The 22708-nt window shown below is 35.1% G+C and overlaps 2 protein-coding genes and 1 pseudogene across 2 annotated transcripts; 1 reads left to right on the top strand and 2 right to left on the bottom strand.

Moving 5' to 3' along the window:
- Nucleotides 1-8021: 8021 nt before the first annotated feature.
- LOC110686097 lies at nt 8022-11182 on the top strand (annotated as a pseudogene).
- A 976-nt stretch (nt 11183-12158) lies between these two features.
- LOC110686096 (peptidyl-prolyl cis-trans isomerase E-like) lies at nt 12159-15072 on the bottom strand. The gene is made up of 2 exons (XM_021862680.1): nt 14321-15072; nt 12159-12758 (listed from the first exon to the last, which is right to left on the bottom strand). The coding sequence occupies exons 1-2, from the start codon at nt 14625-14627 to the stop codon at nt 12559-12561; spliced, it is 507 nt and encodes a 168-aa protein (XP_021718372.1). The 5' UTR covers nt 14628-15072; the 3' UTR covers nt 12159-12558.
- A 2065-nt stretch (nt 15073-17137) lies between these two features.
- LOC110686095 (cytochrome b5-like) lies at nt 17138-22466 on the bottom strand. The gene is made up of 3 exons (XM_021862679.1): nt 22209-22466; nt 17834-17900; nt 17138-17644 (listed from the first exon to the last, which is right to left on the bottom strand). Exons 1-3 carry the CDS (start codon nt 22293-22295, stop codon nt 17400-17402), a joined length of 399 nt encoding a protein of 132 aa, XP_021718371.1. The 5' UTR covers nt 22296-22466; the 3' UTR covers nt 17138-17399.
- Nucleotides 22467-22708: the final 242 nt, after the last annotated feature.

Below are 22708 nucleotides of genomic sequence, written 5' to 3'. Positions count from 1 at the left end.
CCTCTTCCTTACAGAAATTCCACAAGAGTTCATGGCCGATGAATTTTTTGGAGATTGATAATTGAAAAGAAACCCTAACTCAAGAATTGGAAGAGGGAAGGCATATATAAAGAGGGATTTGAGGATAGAGGCTGGAAACTGATGAAAAGAGGGGAGGGAATCATTTAATTCAGGGGTAGGTTAGTTTTTTTGTGAAATTAAGTTAGAAAATGAGCCATTTAGCTTGTGGTTAGTCTATTTAATGACAACTAGGCCACTTAAATCAAATTAGTGAATCTTGAGTGCCACTAAAGAGAGTTGAAAAAAACTTCATCTTCCACATAGAAAAATTAGATTCATGAGGCCACCACGTAGAATTTCCCAAAATCCTATATAAAATGTCATTTTTATATATATGTAAAAAAAGAAAAATCAAACTTTTAAATGTAATTAAAGTTGTTACTATGAAAGATAAAATAGAAAAATTATGAAGTAAAATATAAAAAGGTACAATTAAATCGCTTACATGTCACAAAAAAAAAAAAACCCAACTAAAAATAAATTAATTTTGACTTTACAGTAGAAACAAAAGCTACTGCCCAAAAAAAAAAAAAAGAAAAAAAGAAGAAGAATAAACAATAGTTAAAATAAAAGAAAATCAATTAACTAAAATAAAATTCATAAAGCAAAGAAAAAAAAATTAATTGTAATTAGTTTCCTCATGTGCAAGCTAGTGAAATAAGGTAAAAGGGTGTGCGGATATTAATAAAAGGTGTGCGGAAATCAACTCCCATATTATTACAGCTTTAGTAAATGATAAGATATTTGACGCTTCAAGAATTTTGTTTTATTTTCTTTAACCTTTCCCTTAAAGAAATATCGGTAGATCAAGTACATGACTTGGTTGATAAGAAATTTAATGTTTTAAGAATTTTGTTTTTCCAAATAAAGTAATTATGAATTTATGACTATTGACACATATACATAATTTTTTTTCTGCACATATAGAAAAGTTACGTACACTAGACAACACATATATACATTGTTTTTAGGTAGCTTCTTAGTAGTCCGTGAATGTAGTGGATTCAAATCATGCGTGGGTCACTATCCCACTTAACTAGCTTGCCCTTTATTTTTTCAATTTATGTATGTCTATATAATAAGTTGTTAGTATTTATTTTAGTTGAATGAGAAAGAAGTAACTTAGTTTTTCAATGTTTTTCTTCTATATTTTGCTTCTTACTTCCAACATTCGTTCTCCAGCTAGGCCTATCGACATTACATATTGTCATAATGATAGGAAGACCAGGCCAGGAACAAAGATCAAGTTGGCGTTGAGTCTCCTAGGGACATCGCATTCTTGATCATGTTTTGGGCTAATTAGTTGGCGATCTTGACGTCATATGTAAATACCGTTTTCAAGTTTGGGTTTTTTTTCATCTACTTTACACAAAAATAACAGTGAGAATTTTATATTCTAATTAATGTGGTTTTGTTTCAACATCTTACTTTTATCTATGGGGATTCAATTATTATGGAATCTCGAATTTGCGAATCTGGATATTATTACATTGAAAAGGAACTTAAACCTCCAATTGCTTTTGCAATTGATTTTTTTTCTATGGTAGATTGGGTATGTATGTAATCAATACTTATTAGGTTAGAAATTTGATTTATTGTATGATGTGTATGACATATAAACTCACACTCTAGTAAAGAATTTGTACAATGATTAACTATGTTTTCGCTCTATGGAGCCATCGGCCGAAATAGTTTTTTTTTGTACTAATATGACTCAAAGACATGTGGACCAGAGTAGCACATCCACTGCTTCAATTATCATTTGGCCGTTTCCTTCGCCTTCGTCTCCTGCTTTCTCAGGGCCATTTTTGCCTTCTAGAATTTATAAAAATTATAATTTGCCCTTCAAAATTAGGATATGATTGTATTACTTTTCTTTATTTCGAATTGTTAAGTTAGTATGTTTTAATATTGATAGGTGGTGGTTGGTAAGTTCATTTGATAGTGCTTGCAAGAAATGCAAAGTGAATAGTGGCGAAGCTAATTTTCAATAAGTGGTTAAAATCAATTCAAACCAATTCTTAATCACATGTTAAAAAATTTTCACTCTAAATATTAAAATAATATATATATACTTAACAATCTAAAAAACAAATTCATATTATATTATATATTACATTACATTACATATATTGCACATATACATTACGTGTAAATAAAAATTTGCTACACATAAATAAGAGATATCTTCTGAAACCTATAATTTAAAATAAATGAAAAAAAAGTAACTTTGGTCATGTTTTACTTGTTTTAGCACATACCTTCGATTGCTTACCAACCCGACCTATCCACATTTACTACGCACCATCTTATGATAGGTAAATCAAGGACCAAGACTGGGTTGACATTGAGAGTCGCCCACGGGGATGTTTGCTGCCATCGCCTTCGTCATGTTCATATATATATGGGCTAATCAACTCAAGTTCTATATAAGTACTGCGTATAAGTATGATTTTTTTCCCCATTTAATGATAAATAGGGGGTTGATACAATATATACAAACTTTAATTATGAAATCAATGAATATTTATTTTTTTTACTTGTTTCATCACTTTAACTTAATCATGGGACTTCAAATGCTTTGGGGCCTCGGTCATGCAATTGTTGATTATTTTGCGTTGAGAAGTTCAAGTGCTTCCAATCTTAAGAGTAAAATGTCTCTAAGTAATCTATACCAGATCAATGGGGGGTCGCCCCAGTAAAAAATGGTTACTACGGGAGACTGGGTACATATATAATCAATACATTATTTATTAGTGTTTTTATTCATTAATGAATTGATGTATGCTAACACTACAATATTTTGGTACAAGGTAATCGCCATTACATCATTATGTAGTGTTTGTTCAACGGGTGCAGTGTTTTTATCCTACAATTACGATAAGAAGAATTGCAAACCAAAGTCATAGATTCATTGTTTTAACTATTTCTTGGCCATAGCGTTTGCCTTCATCTCCTGGTTACTTATGTTATATCTCAATATTTGAGTTTGTGGTTGTTTTCGGCCATGTGAAGTTTCATGATTGTTTAGTGTTGTAAAAAATAACTTAGTAGGATTGTCAATTATCATGATAAATATTTAAAATCCTATCTTGTTTAATGGAACACTAGTGTGAGTGTATGACCTTTAGTTCATAAAGTTGGTCTGAGTATTTGATGTAATCTTGTTTATCGGCTGCTTTGTCTTTCTTTTTATCAAGTCAGAATAATTGGCTTTTTGTCTCAAAAATACTCATACGGATAGATTGGAGAAGAGTTCTTACATTTAATTACATGGTGTGCTTTGTAACTTGATTAGTGAGACTTTGGACAATTAAGTTCAAAATTTAGGATATTTAATCTAACTTTTATGTTTTGAATTGTTATTGAAATTTTTTACAATTTCGAAATTTCAAATATTGGTATTAAAACAATCGAAAATCTAGCCTTCTGGCCCATGCATGCAATGCACAGGTTGTTCATAGGTATATAATGTAATTTTTTGTTTATGGTATGTTTTTAATTAGTTGAAAAATTTAATAGTTTATAGAAGAGAAGATGGGGTAGGAATTGAATAAACTTGTAAGAGATGTTAAGTCGGAGGACAATGCATTAAACCATTGTTTTCGAACACTCAACCTTTCAGATGAAAAATCACTGTTTAGTCATCTAGGCTAATTGTCAATTATGCTACAAACTTGCTCACAAATTATTACTTTACTACAAAAGTTTTGAAAATACATATTTCCTCTATTCCTAATTGTTTTGCTCCATACTCATATTTTACTATTTAAAGTTTTGATGGAAGGAAATTGATGAGAGAAAAAAGTGGTGCGTGAGATCTAAAATAGCTATGTGAGAGTAATTATGTGGTGGGGACCTAAAGTAAAGTTGTGGTCTCCATGACCATATATGGTATGAATGTTGGATATTTAGAGTGTTGATGGTTGCGCGATGGTGACCATGTAGGAGCGCCCGCTCAGAGAGCGCGCCTAAACCGCGTACCTCTCTAGAATTTGGAACTTTGGAAGGGTAAGGTTGGCGCGCCCGCGCGTCTGGTCGCGCTTAAACCGCGCCCCCTTCTGCCTTCCTGTGGAAATTTCGCATTTCTGATGAGGAGCGCCCGCGCCTCCCTGTTTTGCAGTTTTTTCTGACAGTTGAGTCTTTTATTAAAAGGATTATTTCGTGAAGAAAAGGATACACTGATTTTCTTCTTCTCCCCAAGCAGTATTCTCTACACTTTTCTCTCAAATTTCTTGCAAACTTTTGTGAGAAAACTCCTTCAATTAATCCAATTTTGTGAATTAGTCATCTTTAATTTGATTCTTAGTGCAAAGAACGATTGGCTGTCTTTTGTATCTTAAAGAGTATTTCCGGATTAAACCCAAGCACCGTTGTGGAGGAAATTAAACTCTTTAGGAAAGTGTTCACACGCCTAAGACAGTGTATCAAGAATTGAGACTCAAGTGGTCATACTATTTCTCATGTTCATGTTCGTTCTTAAAGGCTTGGAGTTGAGGCAAGTGTAATATCTTTCACATTAGTGTTTTTCTTAGTATTTTCTGTAATACTTTAATAATTTGGTGTTTGGTTGTAATATTTTGAATAATATTGATTGTTGTATAATCTAGTTGAATTATACTTCATTTTAGGTTTTGTTCCCACATTTATTAGTAATTCTTGTCTTGAATTACTAAAAACCTAACAATGAATCAATTTTTAATGGACACCTTTTATGCAAATTGGAGAAAATAAATAGAGACAAAGGGAGTACAAACTAATAAATGCCTTTAAGAATTAGTAGTTTCATGCACAACTACAAAAGCAGCAACTTGGGGTAACGTCCGAGCTACTCACCAGTTAATGTTAGAAAGGGTAAAAAAAAAAGGATAGATTAAATGAGATGACATGTAACATTGTTCAATAAATAAGGTGACATATGACATGATGGTTTGTTGGAGGTAAAAGACATGAGAAAATTCCATTTCCTAGGAAATAGGATATGAGTGTGTTGTTTGGTTGACACAAAATTACCAAATTAGGGGAAATGGAATTTCCAAGGGAAGTTCCAATTCTCATGGAATATGGGAAATTCACTTACCAAGCCCCTCCTTGGTAAGTCACATTTCCCATAATTATTTAGGGGCCTACTTACATTATTAGCACTAATAATTTAGTTTCTTTCTTTCTCTCTCCAAATTAGTTAAATCAAATAAAAAATAATCAAGCTAACTAATAAAACATATATAAGAAATCAATTCTTAGAAAATTTAAGTTCCTATATTATCAACCAAACAAGCTTAGGTCAATTCCTAGGAAATGGGCAAGGGAAATTATTTCCCATGAAATATAATTTCCTGTGCCCATGTCAACCAAACAATACCCAGGTAAAGATGCAATAGGCACAAAATTCAAAACACGTTATATACTAAATCTTTATTGCCATTTGATGATTTGATAAACAATGTGGCAAATTCTTAGCTACACACTTGTGTAGCTAAGCTAGCTGCGTGCACCAGCCATATATATGAACATTGAACATACGTTTTTTTTCCCTTCCTAACTTCCTTATATCTTCTTCTTTCTTACCTTTATTAAATTTCTCTCCCTCCTGCTTTCTTTTCAATTCAAAATTTTCTCTATCCTGCTTTTATCCTTTCCTTATGAGTTAATTTTCTTTCTTAACTAGCTTTCTTTCTTAACTAGCATAGTATCCGTGCAATGCACGGTTTATAAATCAAACTATTATTTCCGTAGGAAAAAAAAAACAAAGATAATTCAATAGTAATAAGTTGTGAAAAAGATATACTTGTACAAATATTTTTGAAATTAAATAAACAATAATAACACATTCATAAATATATAAACTATGAAAAATATTTATCATATTGGAAATATAATCAATTATGTGGAATCAATTAAATTAAATAGAATATATTTTAAAATCAATGTAATTTATATAATATATTGATTACACATGGAATAATATAGATATAAATAATAATTTACACATGGAATAAAAGATTTGATAAAATATGTGAATCACAAATAAATATTTGGAAATTTTGTGAAATAACACCACAAAAAACACACGATTTTGATAATAACACCACACAAAAAAAAAACTTTTATTATAACACCACAAAAAAAAACCAAAAATTTGATTTCACCACCACTAAACGGATTCTTGGATGGAATCCGTTAGTGGGAACCCTTGAAGACACGTGTCACTTGTCTACTGGTTTAAATGAATAAATTAATAAAAAAGAAAAAAATTAAAAAAAAAGACAAAAAAAAAAAAAAACCTAACCCCTAACCTAGTCCAACCACCACAACCGACGATCCTAACACCCACCGCTGGCGACCCCGATCCACATCCCATCCTCACCACCGGCATCTCCAGCTTATCTCCAGCACCCGAGCCGACCCTGAAATACCCCAGCCCCAGCCACCACCGCAAAACCGACGCTAAAACCCATGGAAGCCGTAAACAACGATCGAAAACCACCGAAATCGATCTGGGAAACCAACCAAGAAAACGGACCATGAGAACCCTTCATCTTCAAACGACCGAAATTGACCATGGAAACCCAGAATGGTCGATTTCCATGGCCGATTTGGCCGTTTCAAGGGTGGAGGAAAGGGGGGTTTGCGCGGTGGTCAGGTTGATTTTGTGGTGGCTTGATGGGCTTGGGGTGGTTTTCGGGGAGGGGAAGGGGAGAAGCAGTGGAGTCGGCGGTTATAGGGTGGAAGTTGGACTGGTTTGCCGGTTTTAGTGGAGGCAGGAGGTTCCGGTGGCGGTTGGTGTTTAGGGTAAAAATACCCTTGACATGTGGACCAATGCCACTGCGATACGTGTCCTTAAGCTCAGCGCTCAATGAGCCAATTAGAGTAGGACACGTGTCATTCAATGATAGGAGGGGAAAAACGAGCTTCAAGCCCGTAACCCTAGAAACCGTAAAACGGTGGGAAGCCTATCTACATAGGTTAAATAACCTAAAAAGGCACATGACCCATTGCACTATAAATACTGATCATTTACATCAGTTAAGGAGGGATGGAACACATTCAATCCACACAAATTATGAGAGTAAATACTCAGATATTAAGGCTGTCTGAGATAGCCGGATGATCACTCCTCTCCTAAGAGGAACCTGATCCTATTTACTTTCCCGCACTTTTTACATCCGAACACGTCCTAACTTGATCGTCGGAGGCGGAACTCCACCCAACTAGAGTCTCCGTTGTTTTGCAGGTATAAGCGTTGGGAGTCCAGTCTTGGTGTTGTAAATCTCCCGCAGGACACAAAAAAAACCCCGAAACAGCTGGGGCAGGTGGTGTTGGTGGTGGGGCTGGCTGGGTTAGGGGTAAGTTTTATTTTTATTTTTATTAATTTATTCATTTAAACCAATAGACACTTGACATGTGTCTTTTAGGCCCCACTAACGGATTCCATCCAAGAATCCGTTATGTGGTGGTAAAATCAAACTCTTTTTTTTTTTTTTTTTTTTTTTTTTTTTTTTTTTTGTGGTGTTATAATAAAAATCGTGGCTTGTTTGTGGTGTTATTTTGCAAAATTTCCTAAATATTTTTTTAGGAAATTAAATCCCAATTATATGATTTAATGAATATATATAAAGAATAGTTTAAAATAAGTAGTTGAGGAAAAAAAATTGGTTTTGGTGGGAAAAAATAGCACTAGGACGTGACACGTATCATTCCTGGTGTCTGTTTTAGTATTATGTTATGTTATTGATTACCACATTTTTTCTTCTAATAGTCTCCAATTCGTCACCATTGTACCATCCTCCATCGTCATTTTTTATTACTAAATGTTTAATTTTTTTTACGTGTTCATAAGTTTATTGTTAAGGTCGTGGTCCAGCAAATTTATGATTATATGATAATCAAGTTCATTTTTAATAAAATAAATGATCATTTTTTTAACATGTTCATTTTAAGTACTTTTTTTTTTTTTTTTTTTTAATTTTTTTACATGTTCATTTTTTATTAGTGAATGTTCATTTTTTTTACGTGTTTATAATTTTTTCACTAAATGCTTATTTTATAAGGCGTGGTGTAGCTTAGACTTTTTGAAACAATTTTCGTTTATCGACGTTAGAAACTGGGCCTTGCTCATTGGATTAGTGTTGTCAAGTCCAATTGCTTATGGTAGCTGCCTTAGCTGGTAGCATAGAGCCGTTTGAGCGTTCCACATTCCAGATTTCACTCTTACAGTAGTATACTACTCCGTACTATACTTTACTGACCAACTCTACTCCAATACCCAAAGCTCCATTTCTACCAATCCAAACCACCTCACCACCCCGGCTAGCCCCGCACACCACCGCACTCTCTTGCCGCTTTAAAGGTTTTCTCTTTCATTTTCAAAGGTTAGCCAATTTTGCAAAATCAATTTCTTTATATTTTAATGTTAGTTGTAAATTTACTTGTTGATTGTTATTATAGTTATTTTGAGATGTGGGTGTTTGTAATTTTAGTTTGTAGAGGAAAATTTTTATTAGAATTCTAGTTGGATGATTTCTAGTTTTTAATTTTTTTTTTTTTTTTTTGGGGGTTTAAACTTGATTATAATTGTAATTTTCATGTTACTTATATGGTGTATATGATTACTTGTGAAACAAAATGAAGGTTCATTACTTCAATAAAAGTTTTATCATTACTTATGTAAGTAGTATAATGGTAATTGAGAAGGCAATGTATGTTGTTATTGAGGAGCTTAGCATCAACAGAACGTAATTAAAAGTATTTTTGTAAGTAATTCAATGATGATGGAGAAGAGAATATATGTTTTGCTGAGTTGAGTGCATCTTAATCTGTCAATTCTCTTTCAATCTATCAATTTAAATGTTGTTTTCTGTGTATATGCTCTTATTATCTAATGAGATGTTCAATTTCTGTTCATTACATGACATTGTGCTCTAATTGTGACAAGCCCTTTTGATGATTTTAACTTTGAATTGCAGTGGACTGAAGAATTGGATGGTTTAAGATCAAAATTTTCTACTTGGCATATTTAACAGAGGGATTTAAGTCATGTTGAATGTGCTTAAGAAGCTTAAATCAACCCAATTAACCTGGAAGGGTATTTCCAAGTATGATAGAGGTAAAGAAAAATTGTTCTTGTATGAATTCTTCTATCCTTAAAACTGCAGATAAACAGTAAGACTCCAAATTTATTACATGCTCACTAGTTGGAAAAGTCTTAGATATAATGTATCTACAATTCTACATTTTTGCTCATGCAATTTAATGCTTGTTTACATTTTCACCAAACAAAAAAGCTAAGATCTGAATCAGCGATCTGGATATCACTAGGGCTCTTTGATGCGATCACTGATAAAATGATCATATATTTTCCTTTTTTTGTTTTCCCCTTAATATTTGTGCAGTCTGATAGGATGATCATATATGGGTGAATTTTGGGATGATAATGGAATGCCCTTATGATTTATGCTATGATTAAAAGTTTTCTATTTCCAAAATTAAATGGATGTTAATATGCACTTATGCAGCTATGTGCTTTTGCAGCTTCATCTCTTGCTTTCCTTCACTCATCAGCAGAAGCCTCTATTGAAGTTTGTTCCAAGGAACATGAAGTCGTAATTGCACTCGGGAGCAATATAGGAAACAGAATAGAAAATTTCAACCAAGCTTTGCACCTAATGAAGAAATTAGGCATAAACATCACACGACATGGTTGTTTATATGAGACAGATCCTGCCTATGTGACTGATCAACCCAAGTTTCTTAACTCGCTGTGAGAGGCTTTACAAAACTTGGGCCTCAAGAACTATTAGGGATGCTGAAGAAAATTGAGAAGGATATGGGTCGAACTAATGGAATAAGATATGGCCCTAGGCCGATTGATTTGGATGTGCTATTTTACGGGAAATTTAGGGTAGGCACTGAGAATCTCATAGTTCCCATGAAAGGATATGGGAAAGACCATTTGTGATGGCTCCATTAATGGACTTAATTGGGAATGATGTAGAAAATGACACAATTGCTTCTTGGCATTCATTATCAAATTTTTCTGGTGGACTATTTGAAGCATGGGAAAAACTTGGTGGAGAACCCCTTATTGGGAAGGATGGAATGAAAAGAGTTTTGCCTGTTGGAAATCGCATGTGGGATTGGTCTCAGAAGACCTCTGTAATGGGAATCTTGAATTTGACTCCTGATAGCTTTAGCGATGGAGGGAAGTTTCTATCTGTGAAAAATGCAGTTTCTCAAGTTAGTCAGTTGATCTCGGAAGGCGCTGATATAATTGACATTGGGGCTCAATCCACGAGGCCAATGGCGACTAGGATTTCTGCTGAGGAAGAACTAGAAAGATTAATCCCTGTCTTAGAAGCTGTTAAGGAGATAATTGAGGAAGAAGGAAGAATTTTATCTGTGGACACTTTTAATTCAAAAGTTGCCTTTGAAGCTGTCAAGAAGGGGGCACACATTGTGAATGATGTCTCTTGTGGAAGACTGGATCCTGAGATGTTCAACGTGGTTGCAGGCCTTAAAGTGCCTTATATTGCAATGCATATGCGAGGAGATCCTACTTCGATGCAAAATACTGAGAACTTGACATATAATGATGTTTGCGAGCAAGTGGCTTTAGAGTTGAGCTCTAGGATTATGGATGCTGAATCAACAGGGATTCCTGCTTGGAGGACAATTATCGATCCAGGCATTGGATTTTCCAAGAATACAAATCAAAATCTGGAACTTCTTACAGGTTTGAAAAGATTACGACAAGTGTTGGCAAAGAAGAGTCTGGCCTTGGCTCATAGCCCTTTACTAATTGGTCCTTCAAGAAAGAAGTTTTTGGGTGAGATTTGCAATCGTCCTGCAGCAACTGATAGAGATCCAGCTACTGTCGCTTCTATCTCTGCTGGTGTTTTGGGCAGTGCAAACATTGTTAGAGTACATAATGTTCGGGATAACCTTGATGCTGTCAAGTTATGTGATGCCATGCTCTTAAAAGGGGATAGTTGACAATTTTTAGGTACTTAAAAGAGATGTTTTCATATTTCTCTTTTATCTCTGTGCCTATAAAAAAAAAAAAAAAAAAAATAGGCTGTAACAAATTGTTTACCCATTGTCAGCAGTGACAAATCTTGATGAATCGGCTTTTGTTTGGCCTTAGTAAATCATACAAAGCATATCGTAACATCTATTGCTCATAATGATTTGCAGATTTCGAGGTTGTTGTATCCTTGAGATCTTATATATCTTTCATGTATGAAATCGGAGATCCTACTATGATACAAAATGCCAACAGCTTAAAATATGGCGATAATTGTAATAACACGTTGCTTCAAAGTTGAGCTCTATGGTTACTGATGCATTATTAATTATTAAGCAGTTCTTCTAGGGGGTAATACTATTTTCTTACGATAGATTTACCCAGAATATGAGGCAGAATTCGAAAATTTTAGTCTAGGCTCAAGAAAACAAAATGAGAGATGGAAAAGATGAGCTGGATCGTGGACCTTCAAGAAGAGTATTAAATCTGCAATCACCCTGCAGCTATATAAAAGATCCATCAATATTGCTTCTACCACTGCAATGCTGCTAGAGTTCATAATGATTCAGTGATACAGGCATACATCCTTGATGCTGTCAATTAATTTAATTTACAATAGATGTTATATAGGAGTAGTTTATGTGATGCTATACTTGACAAAACATGATCTTTGGCACTGCAGATCTGAGCCACGAGCCCATGACACAAGATCTCCACAGTAAATAGATGCTGAGTAAATATATAAATGCTGATAAACACATACAAATAGGCTTGATGCTTCATGCCATTTGATTTGGGGGGTTGCAATGGTTAGTTATATACTGCAGGTTTGACGCCTCATGCCACTCGACTAGTGTGGTTTGTACTACTCTATTTTACATAGTACTTACTGTGGAAAGCTCGGGTATTTCTTAAATAAAACATATCATTCATGAAATGAGACCTTATTAATTTATCTCCATTAAAATTAACAATATGGCCTCTCTGCAAAAGCCTTTTTTTTCATTTATAGCAGTCTTTTTATTCCATGCTTAGCTCCAACTGTCACCTTAGATTCTTCTTTCATTCATCAACATTGACCTAATGCACAAGAGATTTTTCATTCTAGCTAACTGGAGTGGTGAAACACCCCCAACCCCTAAAGAAGCTAGCCACAATCGTTCCGGGAAAATACAAATCCCTAGCATGATGCAGGGGGCTGGAGAAAGATGACAGGTGCAGTACACATTAGATTGTCAGACACCTACTAAACTATAGCTGCAAAACAGTTACATTCATCACCAAAGCCGTTGTTTGTACATCTATCCAGGCAATAGAATAATCACTTTGCAAAACACTTCCATTCATCACTAAAGCCGTTGTTTATACATCTATCTAGGTAATCTCTAGAAGCAAAATCACAAGTAAAAGTGTGTCTGATGATGTCAAACACCTCCCCATCTATTTTTCTTTCCAAGTAAAAAAAAATTCGGATATCAACTCCGATTTTGCTGTAAGACCTCTGCTTCAGCCTTAGCCATGGGGTCATCCTCTTTTTCTCCTTCTCGATCCTCGGCCAATTTCTTTCTGTGCAATTCCTCAGCTGCTTCTATTGAAGCTTTGTGCTCAGCCTGGAGACGTTGCATTTCTTCTTCCATCTGCTGTCTCTCAAACCATGTATCAGCGTCCGCCCAAACTGCAGACAAAGTTTACAAAGGTTAATTATAAGACAACAGAATAAGAAGTCATACTGCTGATTGCCTATGTGATTCTCAAAACAATAAGGAATAGAGCAATAAGATAATGCAAACAACAAGCACTTCAAATGATTTTCAGCTGACACAAAAGTCTAGGTACGTGTAACTAGTATGTCTGCATAAAAGAAGTAATGATGCTACAAGAGGAAGAGACTATAGCATTGGAAAGCATCAAAAACACCCCCCAATCCTCCTCCTCCCACCCCTTCTCACATCAGAATGAGCTGTGTAAAACAACTGATCTTGCTAACATTGAGTTAAAACTCCCCCCCAACATAATAAAGGTTTTAGATACCAAATTTTGACAGCAGGATTTGTGCGGTCTTCTTTTGATTTTGATTAATTACTTCTATTCTGAAGTTCTAAAATATAGTAATAGGAAATTATCAAATAATCAGTAAACTGGTGAATTATACTCCCTCAGGCAGCATTCTGACAAGTCTTGTTTGTGATAAACAGATAATCATGATTATCATTGTCTTTTCGGAGCAGTGACGCTGTTTTCTCACATATATATCTCTAGAATTTATTGATAGTGCTACACTATGATGCACAGAAACTGGCACATTTCTCGTTACAGAGCAATTGGACTTGGAAAGATATCCAAGAGAACCTCTTCTATAGAAACACAAAATTTTTCCCTTCTTGGTTTATTAAAGTCTCAAATCAACTAATACCTTCAAATAGACCTATAATATCTACAATACCTTCCTTGTCTATATATTGCTGCCCATAACAAACCAAAGAATTCCGTTCTTCTAGGCATAGGCAAAATAATTGATTTATTGTTTCACTCTATCTAATTCTACAAGTCCTCATTGTCTGAAAAATGTATTCCCAAGCTTTCCTGTTTTTGTTCCAGTGCAACACAGGTTCTACATGTTGGGCAAATCATATCGAACAACCCTCGCACATTATTTGCCAGTGAATTACAAATATACCAAATAATTAACTGTTTGCAAGTTTCAACCTAAAAAAACAAAGACGATCATAAATTTGCATAAACCTCATATGCTATTGATATGATAATCTTGGCACATTCATGCTGATAACACAAGAACACATCCTGGAACAAGATCGCAGATTGACCATGGCCGATGAAATCGTGGTATTTGTCAACATTAATAGCCCTCACCCTCTCTCCCTCTCTACTAATTTCAGGACAAACCTTTCTTTATCTCATAATAATTTTGGCACAAATTCAAACTCAACCCCTCCTCAAGAATTGTAATACTAAGCAATAAAAAAAACCACCAAAATCAATGCCTTACTCAGAAACAATATTCATCCAAATTTCAATCACCCCTCTTCCCCAACAAACCAACATAAATCATAACAACCAAACCCCCAAAATTGTAAAAACAAAAATAAACCCACAAATCACAGCAACATAAATTCAACAATTAACAACAAAACCCACAAAAAAAAAAAAAAAACAAAGAAAAATAAAGATTAAAATTAGGGTTTCAGAACAAAGTAAGAGAGAAAAAAGGGAGCATACTAGGTTGAGCAGCCCATCCTTGTTCACCACCCTTAATCTTCTCAGGAAGAGCGTAATTAACAGTAAGAACACGACCATAAAGCTCAGCACCATCCATATTATCCATGGCAGCAGAAGCGTCTTCTCTCTCCAAGAAAGTAACGAAACCAAAGGATCTGTGTTTCTGGGTAGCTTGATCAAGTGGGGTTTTGACATCTTTGATTTCTCCAAAAGGGATGAATGCGGCATGAAGAATGGATTCGTTAACTTCCTCTGCTAATCCTCCTACGTAAAGTGTGTTCTTCTGCATTCCTGTTTGATTCATCATTGTCTCTTCCTTTTCTCTCTCTCTCCTTCCTTTCTTGAACGTTTGCTGCTGTAAAGAGTGAGAACACCCAATTTGAAAGATAGTTTTCCGGGGACCAGGGTTTGGTTTTGTACTTTTGTTGAATCGGGTGTTGGGTTCGGTCCGAGTCAAGTTTTGTTTTTGGTTACGGTCTTACGGAGGTAAGTCCCGCGTAATGTACGATTATACTTAGATTTACAATAATTTGAATTTCAACATTCTTTTTTTTTTACATGAATTTCGACATTCTGTTAAAACCCTCTCCTTAAATAATGTTAGCAAAAGACTCAATTTCTTGAGTACAGATTTTTTTTTCTTCATATATTCCCACTTTATTGTCCACTTCACTGGTTTGAGGGATTTAATTTTATTTTTTTTTACAATTTTAGCGGAAAATTGCTACTTGGAGTAGCGGTTTATACTTACTTAAAAAGCTACCTCAAGTAGCAGTGTTTATTGTTTAACTTAAACTTACTCTACCAATTCATTCAAACAAAAAGGATACATTTTTCTTACAAAAATATAGAGTGAAAACCGCTGAAAAAAACCACTACTTAGTGGTTTCCATTTACAAACCACTACTTGAAGTGGCGGTTTGCTTATAGAAACCGCTACTTCAAGTGACGGTCGGTTTTCAACTGAATTGGTAAAAAAAAAAAAAATTCGGTTTTTTCTTATTTGCTTACATGAACGATAAAGTGGGAATACATGAAAAAGTTGTATTTAGGGAATTAGAGGTTATTCCAACATTATTTAGGAAAAGGGCTCATTCTTTTACAAACTTTGGCCCTGTTCAATAATTTAATTTCAGCAAAAATAATTTAGTTTAGTAAAAAATAAGTTCAGTTCAGTAAAAATATTTTTTAACAAATAAAGATTTCAAATCTATTCTAATATGAAGATTTCTAATGCGGCTTGGCTCGAACCTTTAACTAAAAGTAAGGTGAATTTAACAAAGATTTAACCATGTCACACAAATAAAATAAATTGACCTATGGGTTATTGATAAAAATAAATTGACCAAATAAGAAGTGATTTTTTTTCCCTTTACGGTATCACTATAAGTCTATAATTTTTTATTCATTAGGACATCTCTGTTTTGTTTTTTATTTGGTTGGTTTGTATGTTGTCTTCTTGCCTTTGCTTGTTGGTTTGGTTCGCTTTAGTTTTTATTATGGTTTTAAGTTCGCTAGTTTGTATGGTTAGCGGCTTCCCTTTTTTTTTTTTTTTTTGAATTTTAGCTTCTGTTGTTTTATTTGGGTTAACATATGTTTAGTCGTGTGGCTTTACATGATGTTCGGAGGGCTGAGGGGGTGTGTTAATCCTCTCTTTCGATGGATTGGTTTTCGGGTTTGGGTAGTCTCGAGAATGGTCCTTGTCTATGGTCCATTTTGGTTCTTAAGGTTAGTCTTGGCTTGTGTTTTTTTTTTTTTTTTTTTTTTTTGTTACTTATTTTGACCTGTTCGGTCATCAGAGTATTGGTAGGTTATCGCTTGGTAATCTCCGTTTCAGCTTAGAAATGAATTTTCAATCCGTGGTTTGAAAAACCTTTGTCTTAACTCTGCTCTCCAACATGAGGGCCCTTTTAAGTTTCTTTTAGGGTTTTTTAGTATGATAATGGTGTATTCCTTTGAGAAGAGGCCAAAGATACCCACAGTTAAGGGTATCGAGTCACTTTTTCAAATTGTGTTGTTAAGTCATGGTCGTCTTATTTTCCTTCCCTTCTTACCTAGTTTACAAGATTGTTTGTGTCTTGTTGAGCTCGAGTTTTTGTATACCAAAAATCGTGTGTGTTCCGCTCTTCTATTCTATTCCCAATCTCAACAAAAATGGGGTTACACAACCAACAAAGGTCAAATGTGGTATCTCTAGCAGCATGTTCAAGGGCAATTACTTGGATTTTCAAGCCGACATTTTCTTGTGAGGAAGTTGTGTTTAAGTTTTATAAGGATTTGTAATCTTTGTAACATCTCCAATGAGTAGCTTAGCGAACTTGATCCGTAGTTTGTAATAGTTTATTTTGTCAATTAAGCATATGTCAAAAAAAAAAAAAAGTGCATGTTCGATTGACAAATAAAAATATTGAAATTAGGAAATGGATGTATGCTTATTGATATTAACATAAAAAGTGGAACTGAAGTGGAACCTCTTAGAAAAATTCAACTTCCCACAAAATGAATTTACTTACCCAATCCCTCCAAGGATCTAGGTAAGTAGAACTAGCTACAGGATGTAAAACTACATCCAACCATACAAATCTTGTCATTTCCTGGGAAATAGAACTCCATGTCTCCATATGTGTTGAAAGCTCACAAGAACTACTAGTTTCTTCATCCAACCAAACAAACACTAAATCTTTCACACTTTTTTCCTTGTGTATTTCATTTGCTCAATCTGATTTTGCATGATGATCAGTTTTAGAATAAAGTTAGATAAATTGAATAATTGATCAAGTAAAATCCATTTTTAAAAATTAAAAGAGACCTTCGAAATCACATAAACAACTAATTTGAAAGATCAATTCTCCACTTACTACTCGTATTACGAGTAATATCAAATCATCAAGCTCTGACCAAAAATCATGCTTCCACAAGAATATCAGGATATACTATTGTTTATCAATGAAAAATCCAGGTGAATAAATTTTCTATCAAAATTGCTAAGCTATCCGTCTCATTCAATCAACAGTTATTTTGAGTTGAATTGATGTATGATGCTTGTTCTATTTGCTCCCTGCTTGCTTCTACCAGTTACCTACTTCTTTCGTAAGTAAAGGAAGCCAACTACAATTGAGATGCCAACGACGGCTATAGGAGCTGCCCAGTACTGCAGAGGCAAGTCTTTAATCTTCTGGATGGTATCCATATCCTTCTTTTCTTGTTTAGGTTCTGGAATAGTTGCAGCAGATGGGTCTAGCTCTCCAACAAAATACTTCTCCATCTCATCCCTCGCATCTTGGCTATGTCCAGCATCTTCAAATTCTTCTTTTGCGTCCTTTCCTTCATTATTAATGATGTACATGAAGATATTTCAGAAAATTTGCATAGAAAATTTTTATAATCTTCCCACAATTACGATATAATGATTTTATCTCATAAGTTGTACAGCATCAACATTAGATATCATATATTTGGCAAATATTAATACATAACAGCAAACACTTGGATCTACTTAGATAATGGACATACCAGTTGCGGTGAGAAGCACATCATCTCCACCGGGATGATCGTCGAGGTAAGATGTAACATCATACACCTGAAAAGGAAATCAATTATTGAGTTCCAAAATCTAAGCAAGATGAATAATATAACCAAACAATTTCCTAAACAGGGAGTAAATCACTTAATACACATAAAAATGAATACTGAAGCAATTATATAAGATAACAAACTGTGTGCCCAGTGTGGCACAATGGTGCCCTGGTTTACTTAAAGTGCACATTCACCAAAGTTTGACTACTAATAACAAAAAAATTGTAACACAAAGTATGGAACATTAGACCATGTTAAATATGCAGAAGAACAAGCAGATTCAGATGACAAAACCCGTAAGACTCAAAAGACAGACATCAGTAATACTAATAGTAATTACTTCTATCCAATTTAGGACATTATTATACCCGACTTCACATGAATTCAGAGCTTCAAGTGTGGATATTTCAACCTTAAAAGAAATTTAACCACTGAGATGGATAGTTTTGATTTGAACACCACCCTTTGAAACCAAACTAAAAAAACACATATATTTGGCAAGACCAAACTACAAAAGACATAGTTGGCAAGATCAAACTACAAAAGACACATATAGTTGGCAAAAGCAAAACTCCAAAGCTAAATGCAGGAGGATTAAGATTTAAGATTGACACATATACGTATTGGACGCGAGAGATGAAAATAACTACAGCACAGCACAGTTAAGTTGATAAAACAATAGGCCAATAGCAATCTGACAACTTTAGAAACACAAGCAGCGACAATTTGGGAAGCGAACCTGAATACAACCCCCCCCCCCCTCCCCCCTTTCCCCCCCCCCCCAAACTTCTCTCTCACCCCAAATCTCTTGAGAGGAAAGACATCTGTACAAGATTATAAGCATCCAGCCACCTGAAAAAGCAATATGGCTTCACCATTTGTTGCAAACATAAGTGCACACTTTAAAGCACATATATGCCACAAAAATAAATGATATGCTTGACATCTACTGAATACATAAGAGAATCAGAAATACACCTAATAAAGTGATGCTAATTGATTTGAGATAGCTATAGAGCTTCTCAAAAATCACATATGTTAAAATATTGACATCACGGCATCGGCTAGCACCTCAAATAAATAAGCTCACAACTCGTTAACGATTCCTCCCAAACATCCAGCTAATACATCATTTTCATCTCTCATTGACAAGAGTAAAAAGGCTACATAAGTCTTATCTATTCACGGGTAATCTGAATGTTGCAATGTTACAATAAGCACTCAAACTCAGAATACTGGCATATATGGTTTGTAATTAGAAGCCTGAATATAGAGTATATAGCGGGGAAGTGAGAAAGTACAACCTATTTTAATCATAGAAACATTGAGAATATCTTGAGGCATCATAGATCTCAACAGTAATGAAGTTCAAAGATCTGCCTCTAAATGACCAACACCAAAACCAACTCAATGAAGATTAAGGAAGCACAGAAAGAACCAATCAAATTAAACAGAGAAATATACATTCAATCACAAAGCGTTTCAAGAGTAGAGTATATGATTAGAGGTGTCAATTCGGGTAAACTGGCCGGGTTAGTCTGGGGTCGGGTCAATTCGGGTTAATATCGTAACCTATGCGGGTTGGGTTCGGGTTGAGTCATGCTTAAGGCGGGTCACGTCGGGTCATACATCTTATCGGGTTTAAGTCGGGTCAATAACAAGTCAGGTTACATTCGGGTAGGGTGAATAATAGGTCGGGTTTAATTTTAGTTTTAACAGGTTAAAACGAGTTAGGGTCATTCTCGGCTTCGAGTCGGGTTCGGTTCAAGTCAATAATTTGCGGGTTATAATCAGGTCGGGTCATTTCCAAGTCGGGTCATGTTCGGGTTCGGGTTTCAAATATTGGGTTAATTTGGGTCTCGGGTTGATTTCAGGTGGGGTCATATCAGGTTCGGGTACATTTTTCGGGTTGGTTTGTTAACGGTTCATGTATTGACGTTTACGTTTAATCATTATCAATTTCTTCATTTCATTTTTTCAGTTATTTTAAGATAAATAATTTCATATAAGTTCAAATTCGAACTAATGAGATCATGTTAATTTAAGATAAGATATAATAAGTTCATATTAATTCAGATAAGATAGGTTTAGTTAAGATTTTTGGAAGATATGTTCAGATCCTATTCTGATCTATTTTTCATTGATTCCACTCATTTTAGGAAACAATTTCAGATTAGTTTATATTCAAGTTAATAAGTTAAAATAAGTTTAGATAAGATATACTACCTCCGTTTAGTTTTTAGTTAGTTGACACGTTACTATTTTGGGTAAAGTTTGTATTGTAAATTGTCTGTTTTAACCTCCAACTTTTCCAACTAATATTCTCTCTCCTCCCTTCACATGTTCACTATTATCTTCTACACTCATAGATGGACCAGGCCACCACCCACCATTAGGCAGTCATTCCACATTTCCGCCACCACCATTTCAACCACCCATCAACCCCTTTAACACCAATTCCACCATCCGTCAACCCCTTTGTCATGATAACAACCAATTCCACCACCTGTAAATCTAGCGCCACCAATTCCACCGTCAACCCTGGCCACCGTTCGTCTGTTCTCACTAATTCCACCATCAACCCAAGTGTTTGAAGGAAACGCCCCTAAGCCCCTTCCTCTCCATTGAGCAAAATGGGTCTTGGATTTTACTTCGAAACTTCAAAGATCTCAAAGGATTTGGGTTGTTCTAGGTTGTAATTACATGTAATTAAATCTTTCTTTCACCATTGTTGTTAGTTTTCGCCGTCGAACGAAGGTGGTTGTTTGGGATTCAGATTTAAGTCTGACGGTGTTTACTTGGGTAGTTGTGTCATATGAGCTTGAAAGGAGACAACGGCATTGGGTAGTGACAGCTAAGGTTAGATAATGGTGGGGGTGGGGGTGGCGGCGTCTAATGGACAGACAAAGACCTAGGTGGTGGTGGCCTGGTGAGCCTTAATTGTTGTCTTGGTTGCTGGTTCGGTACTTCACTTCACTGAACAAGAAGGGTAGGTGACTAGGTGGGATGAGGGTGGGTAAGGGTATATTTGTCTTTTGCCTTTCTCTTTTAATCCTCCTTAATATGTGCGTCAAAATGAAACGTGTCATCTATTAAGAAACGGAGGAAGTATATAATAAGTTCATATTTATTTCGGGTCGGGTTAGTAACGGGTCGGGTTAAATTCGGGTCGGGTTAGAAACAAGTCGGGTTAAATTCGGGTTTTGACGGGTTAAAACGGGTTTGAGTCGATCTCGGATCAGGTCGGGTTCGGTTTGGGTCAATAATTTATAGGTTATATTCAGGTCGGGTCATCTACAGGTTAGTTCATGTTCGGGTTCGGGTCTCAAATACTCGGGTTAACTAGGGTCTGGGGTTGGTTTCAAGTTGGGTCATATTGGGTTCGGGTCATCATTTTTCCGGGTTCAAACGGGTCAGTTAATAATCGGGTTCGGGTAAATTTTTCGGGTCGAGTCAGCTTTTGACAGCTCTATATATGATCCTAAATGCCCAAAACTAGCTAGGTGCCACCGTGCCATAATAACACCTCAATTGTTCACACGACACCAAGAATACCAACTGAACAAATGATATAACAAAAATCAGAATCATTAAGTTCGAAACACAAGGAGCTCGAGCACAAACAAGACCAAATTGGGGCTTTAAGTTGGAATCCACATCAATGTCTAAGATACGTCCTCAGATATGTCAAGCATAAACAAGACCAAACCAAAACCAAATTGGAATTTCGGAGCCCACATCAATGTCAAGCACAAATGAGACCAAATAAGGCACTGGCTTCCACAGATATGTTGAGCACAAACAGAACAAACAAGGCACTGGAATGCACAGCTATGTCTAACCCTAACATATTTCTACACCTATCAAAGCACAAACAAGAGCAAAATGGTCATTGGAGTGAGTACACAGCTATAGCGAACACAAACAAGACCAAATTGGGGAATTGGATTAATATGCATTAATATGCAATAACCCAACAACAATGAAGATTTTAAACATCAATGCATCAATTTTCCTCACTAATCAAGGATATAGGAAGCAAAATCTAATCAAATTTACTTAAAATACAAAACAAAACGCAGTGGAGTTGTACAATAGTTACAAATTCAGAGCAAGATTGAAACCAAGCAAAACCCCAGATGCCATTTCTTCCAATTAAGTACAAACATTACAAAATCAAACCAAAACCCACTAAAATAAACCACTAGTTGAACAAATTCCACAATAATAAACCCTCAAATGAAGCAAATTAATAGAACTTAATAGGAAAATCTGGAAAATGAATGAAAAAATCAAGGAAAAGAAAGGTAACCTTTCCATCAATAACTACCCAGCAATCATCCTTGGTGTTGTGCTCGGCGGCTTCTTCCATACTGAAGAGTTTCGTCAAAGTTGGCATTTTCTTTGTCGGAGAATTGAGGAGGGTTTTGGATTTTCTCCCTGATTTTCTCTCTCCTAAAACCTTGGGAGGTTGGAGGTTTGGATTTTGCTTAGGCCGACCTCCCCAGTCGTTGTTTCCTCTCCTCCAAGTTTTAATCCGAAATTTCTTGCTTTGTTTGATTCAACTACTCTCTTTGGCTTTTTAGACTACTAGTCATACAAGTATACGTACATTAGTATTAGTATATACGATGCGTAGGTACATTACACAAATAATTAGTGTTAAACTCGTAAAAGTATTGAACTAATTGAAGAGTCTTTGTTATCTAGAGTTTGAATTCTTATTAAAGTTAATGATTATTACTTTTAGTAAGTTTGATCTTCCATTTTATGAACAATAACAGCATGTGAGAATGACATGTGTGAAAGCGT

This window comes from Chenopodium quinoa, unplaced genomic scaffold (assembly GCF_001683475.1).
Source record: "Chenopodium quinoa cultivar QQ74 unplaced genomic scaffold, ASM168347v1, whole genome shotgun sequence".
Lineage (NCBI taxonomy): Eukaryota > Viridiplantae > Streptophyta > Magnoliopsida > Caryophyllales > Amaranthaceae > Chenopodium > Chenopodium quinoa.
This window is presented reverse-complemented; position numbering and strand designations above follow the sequence as displayed.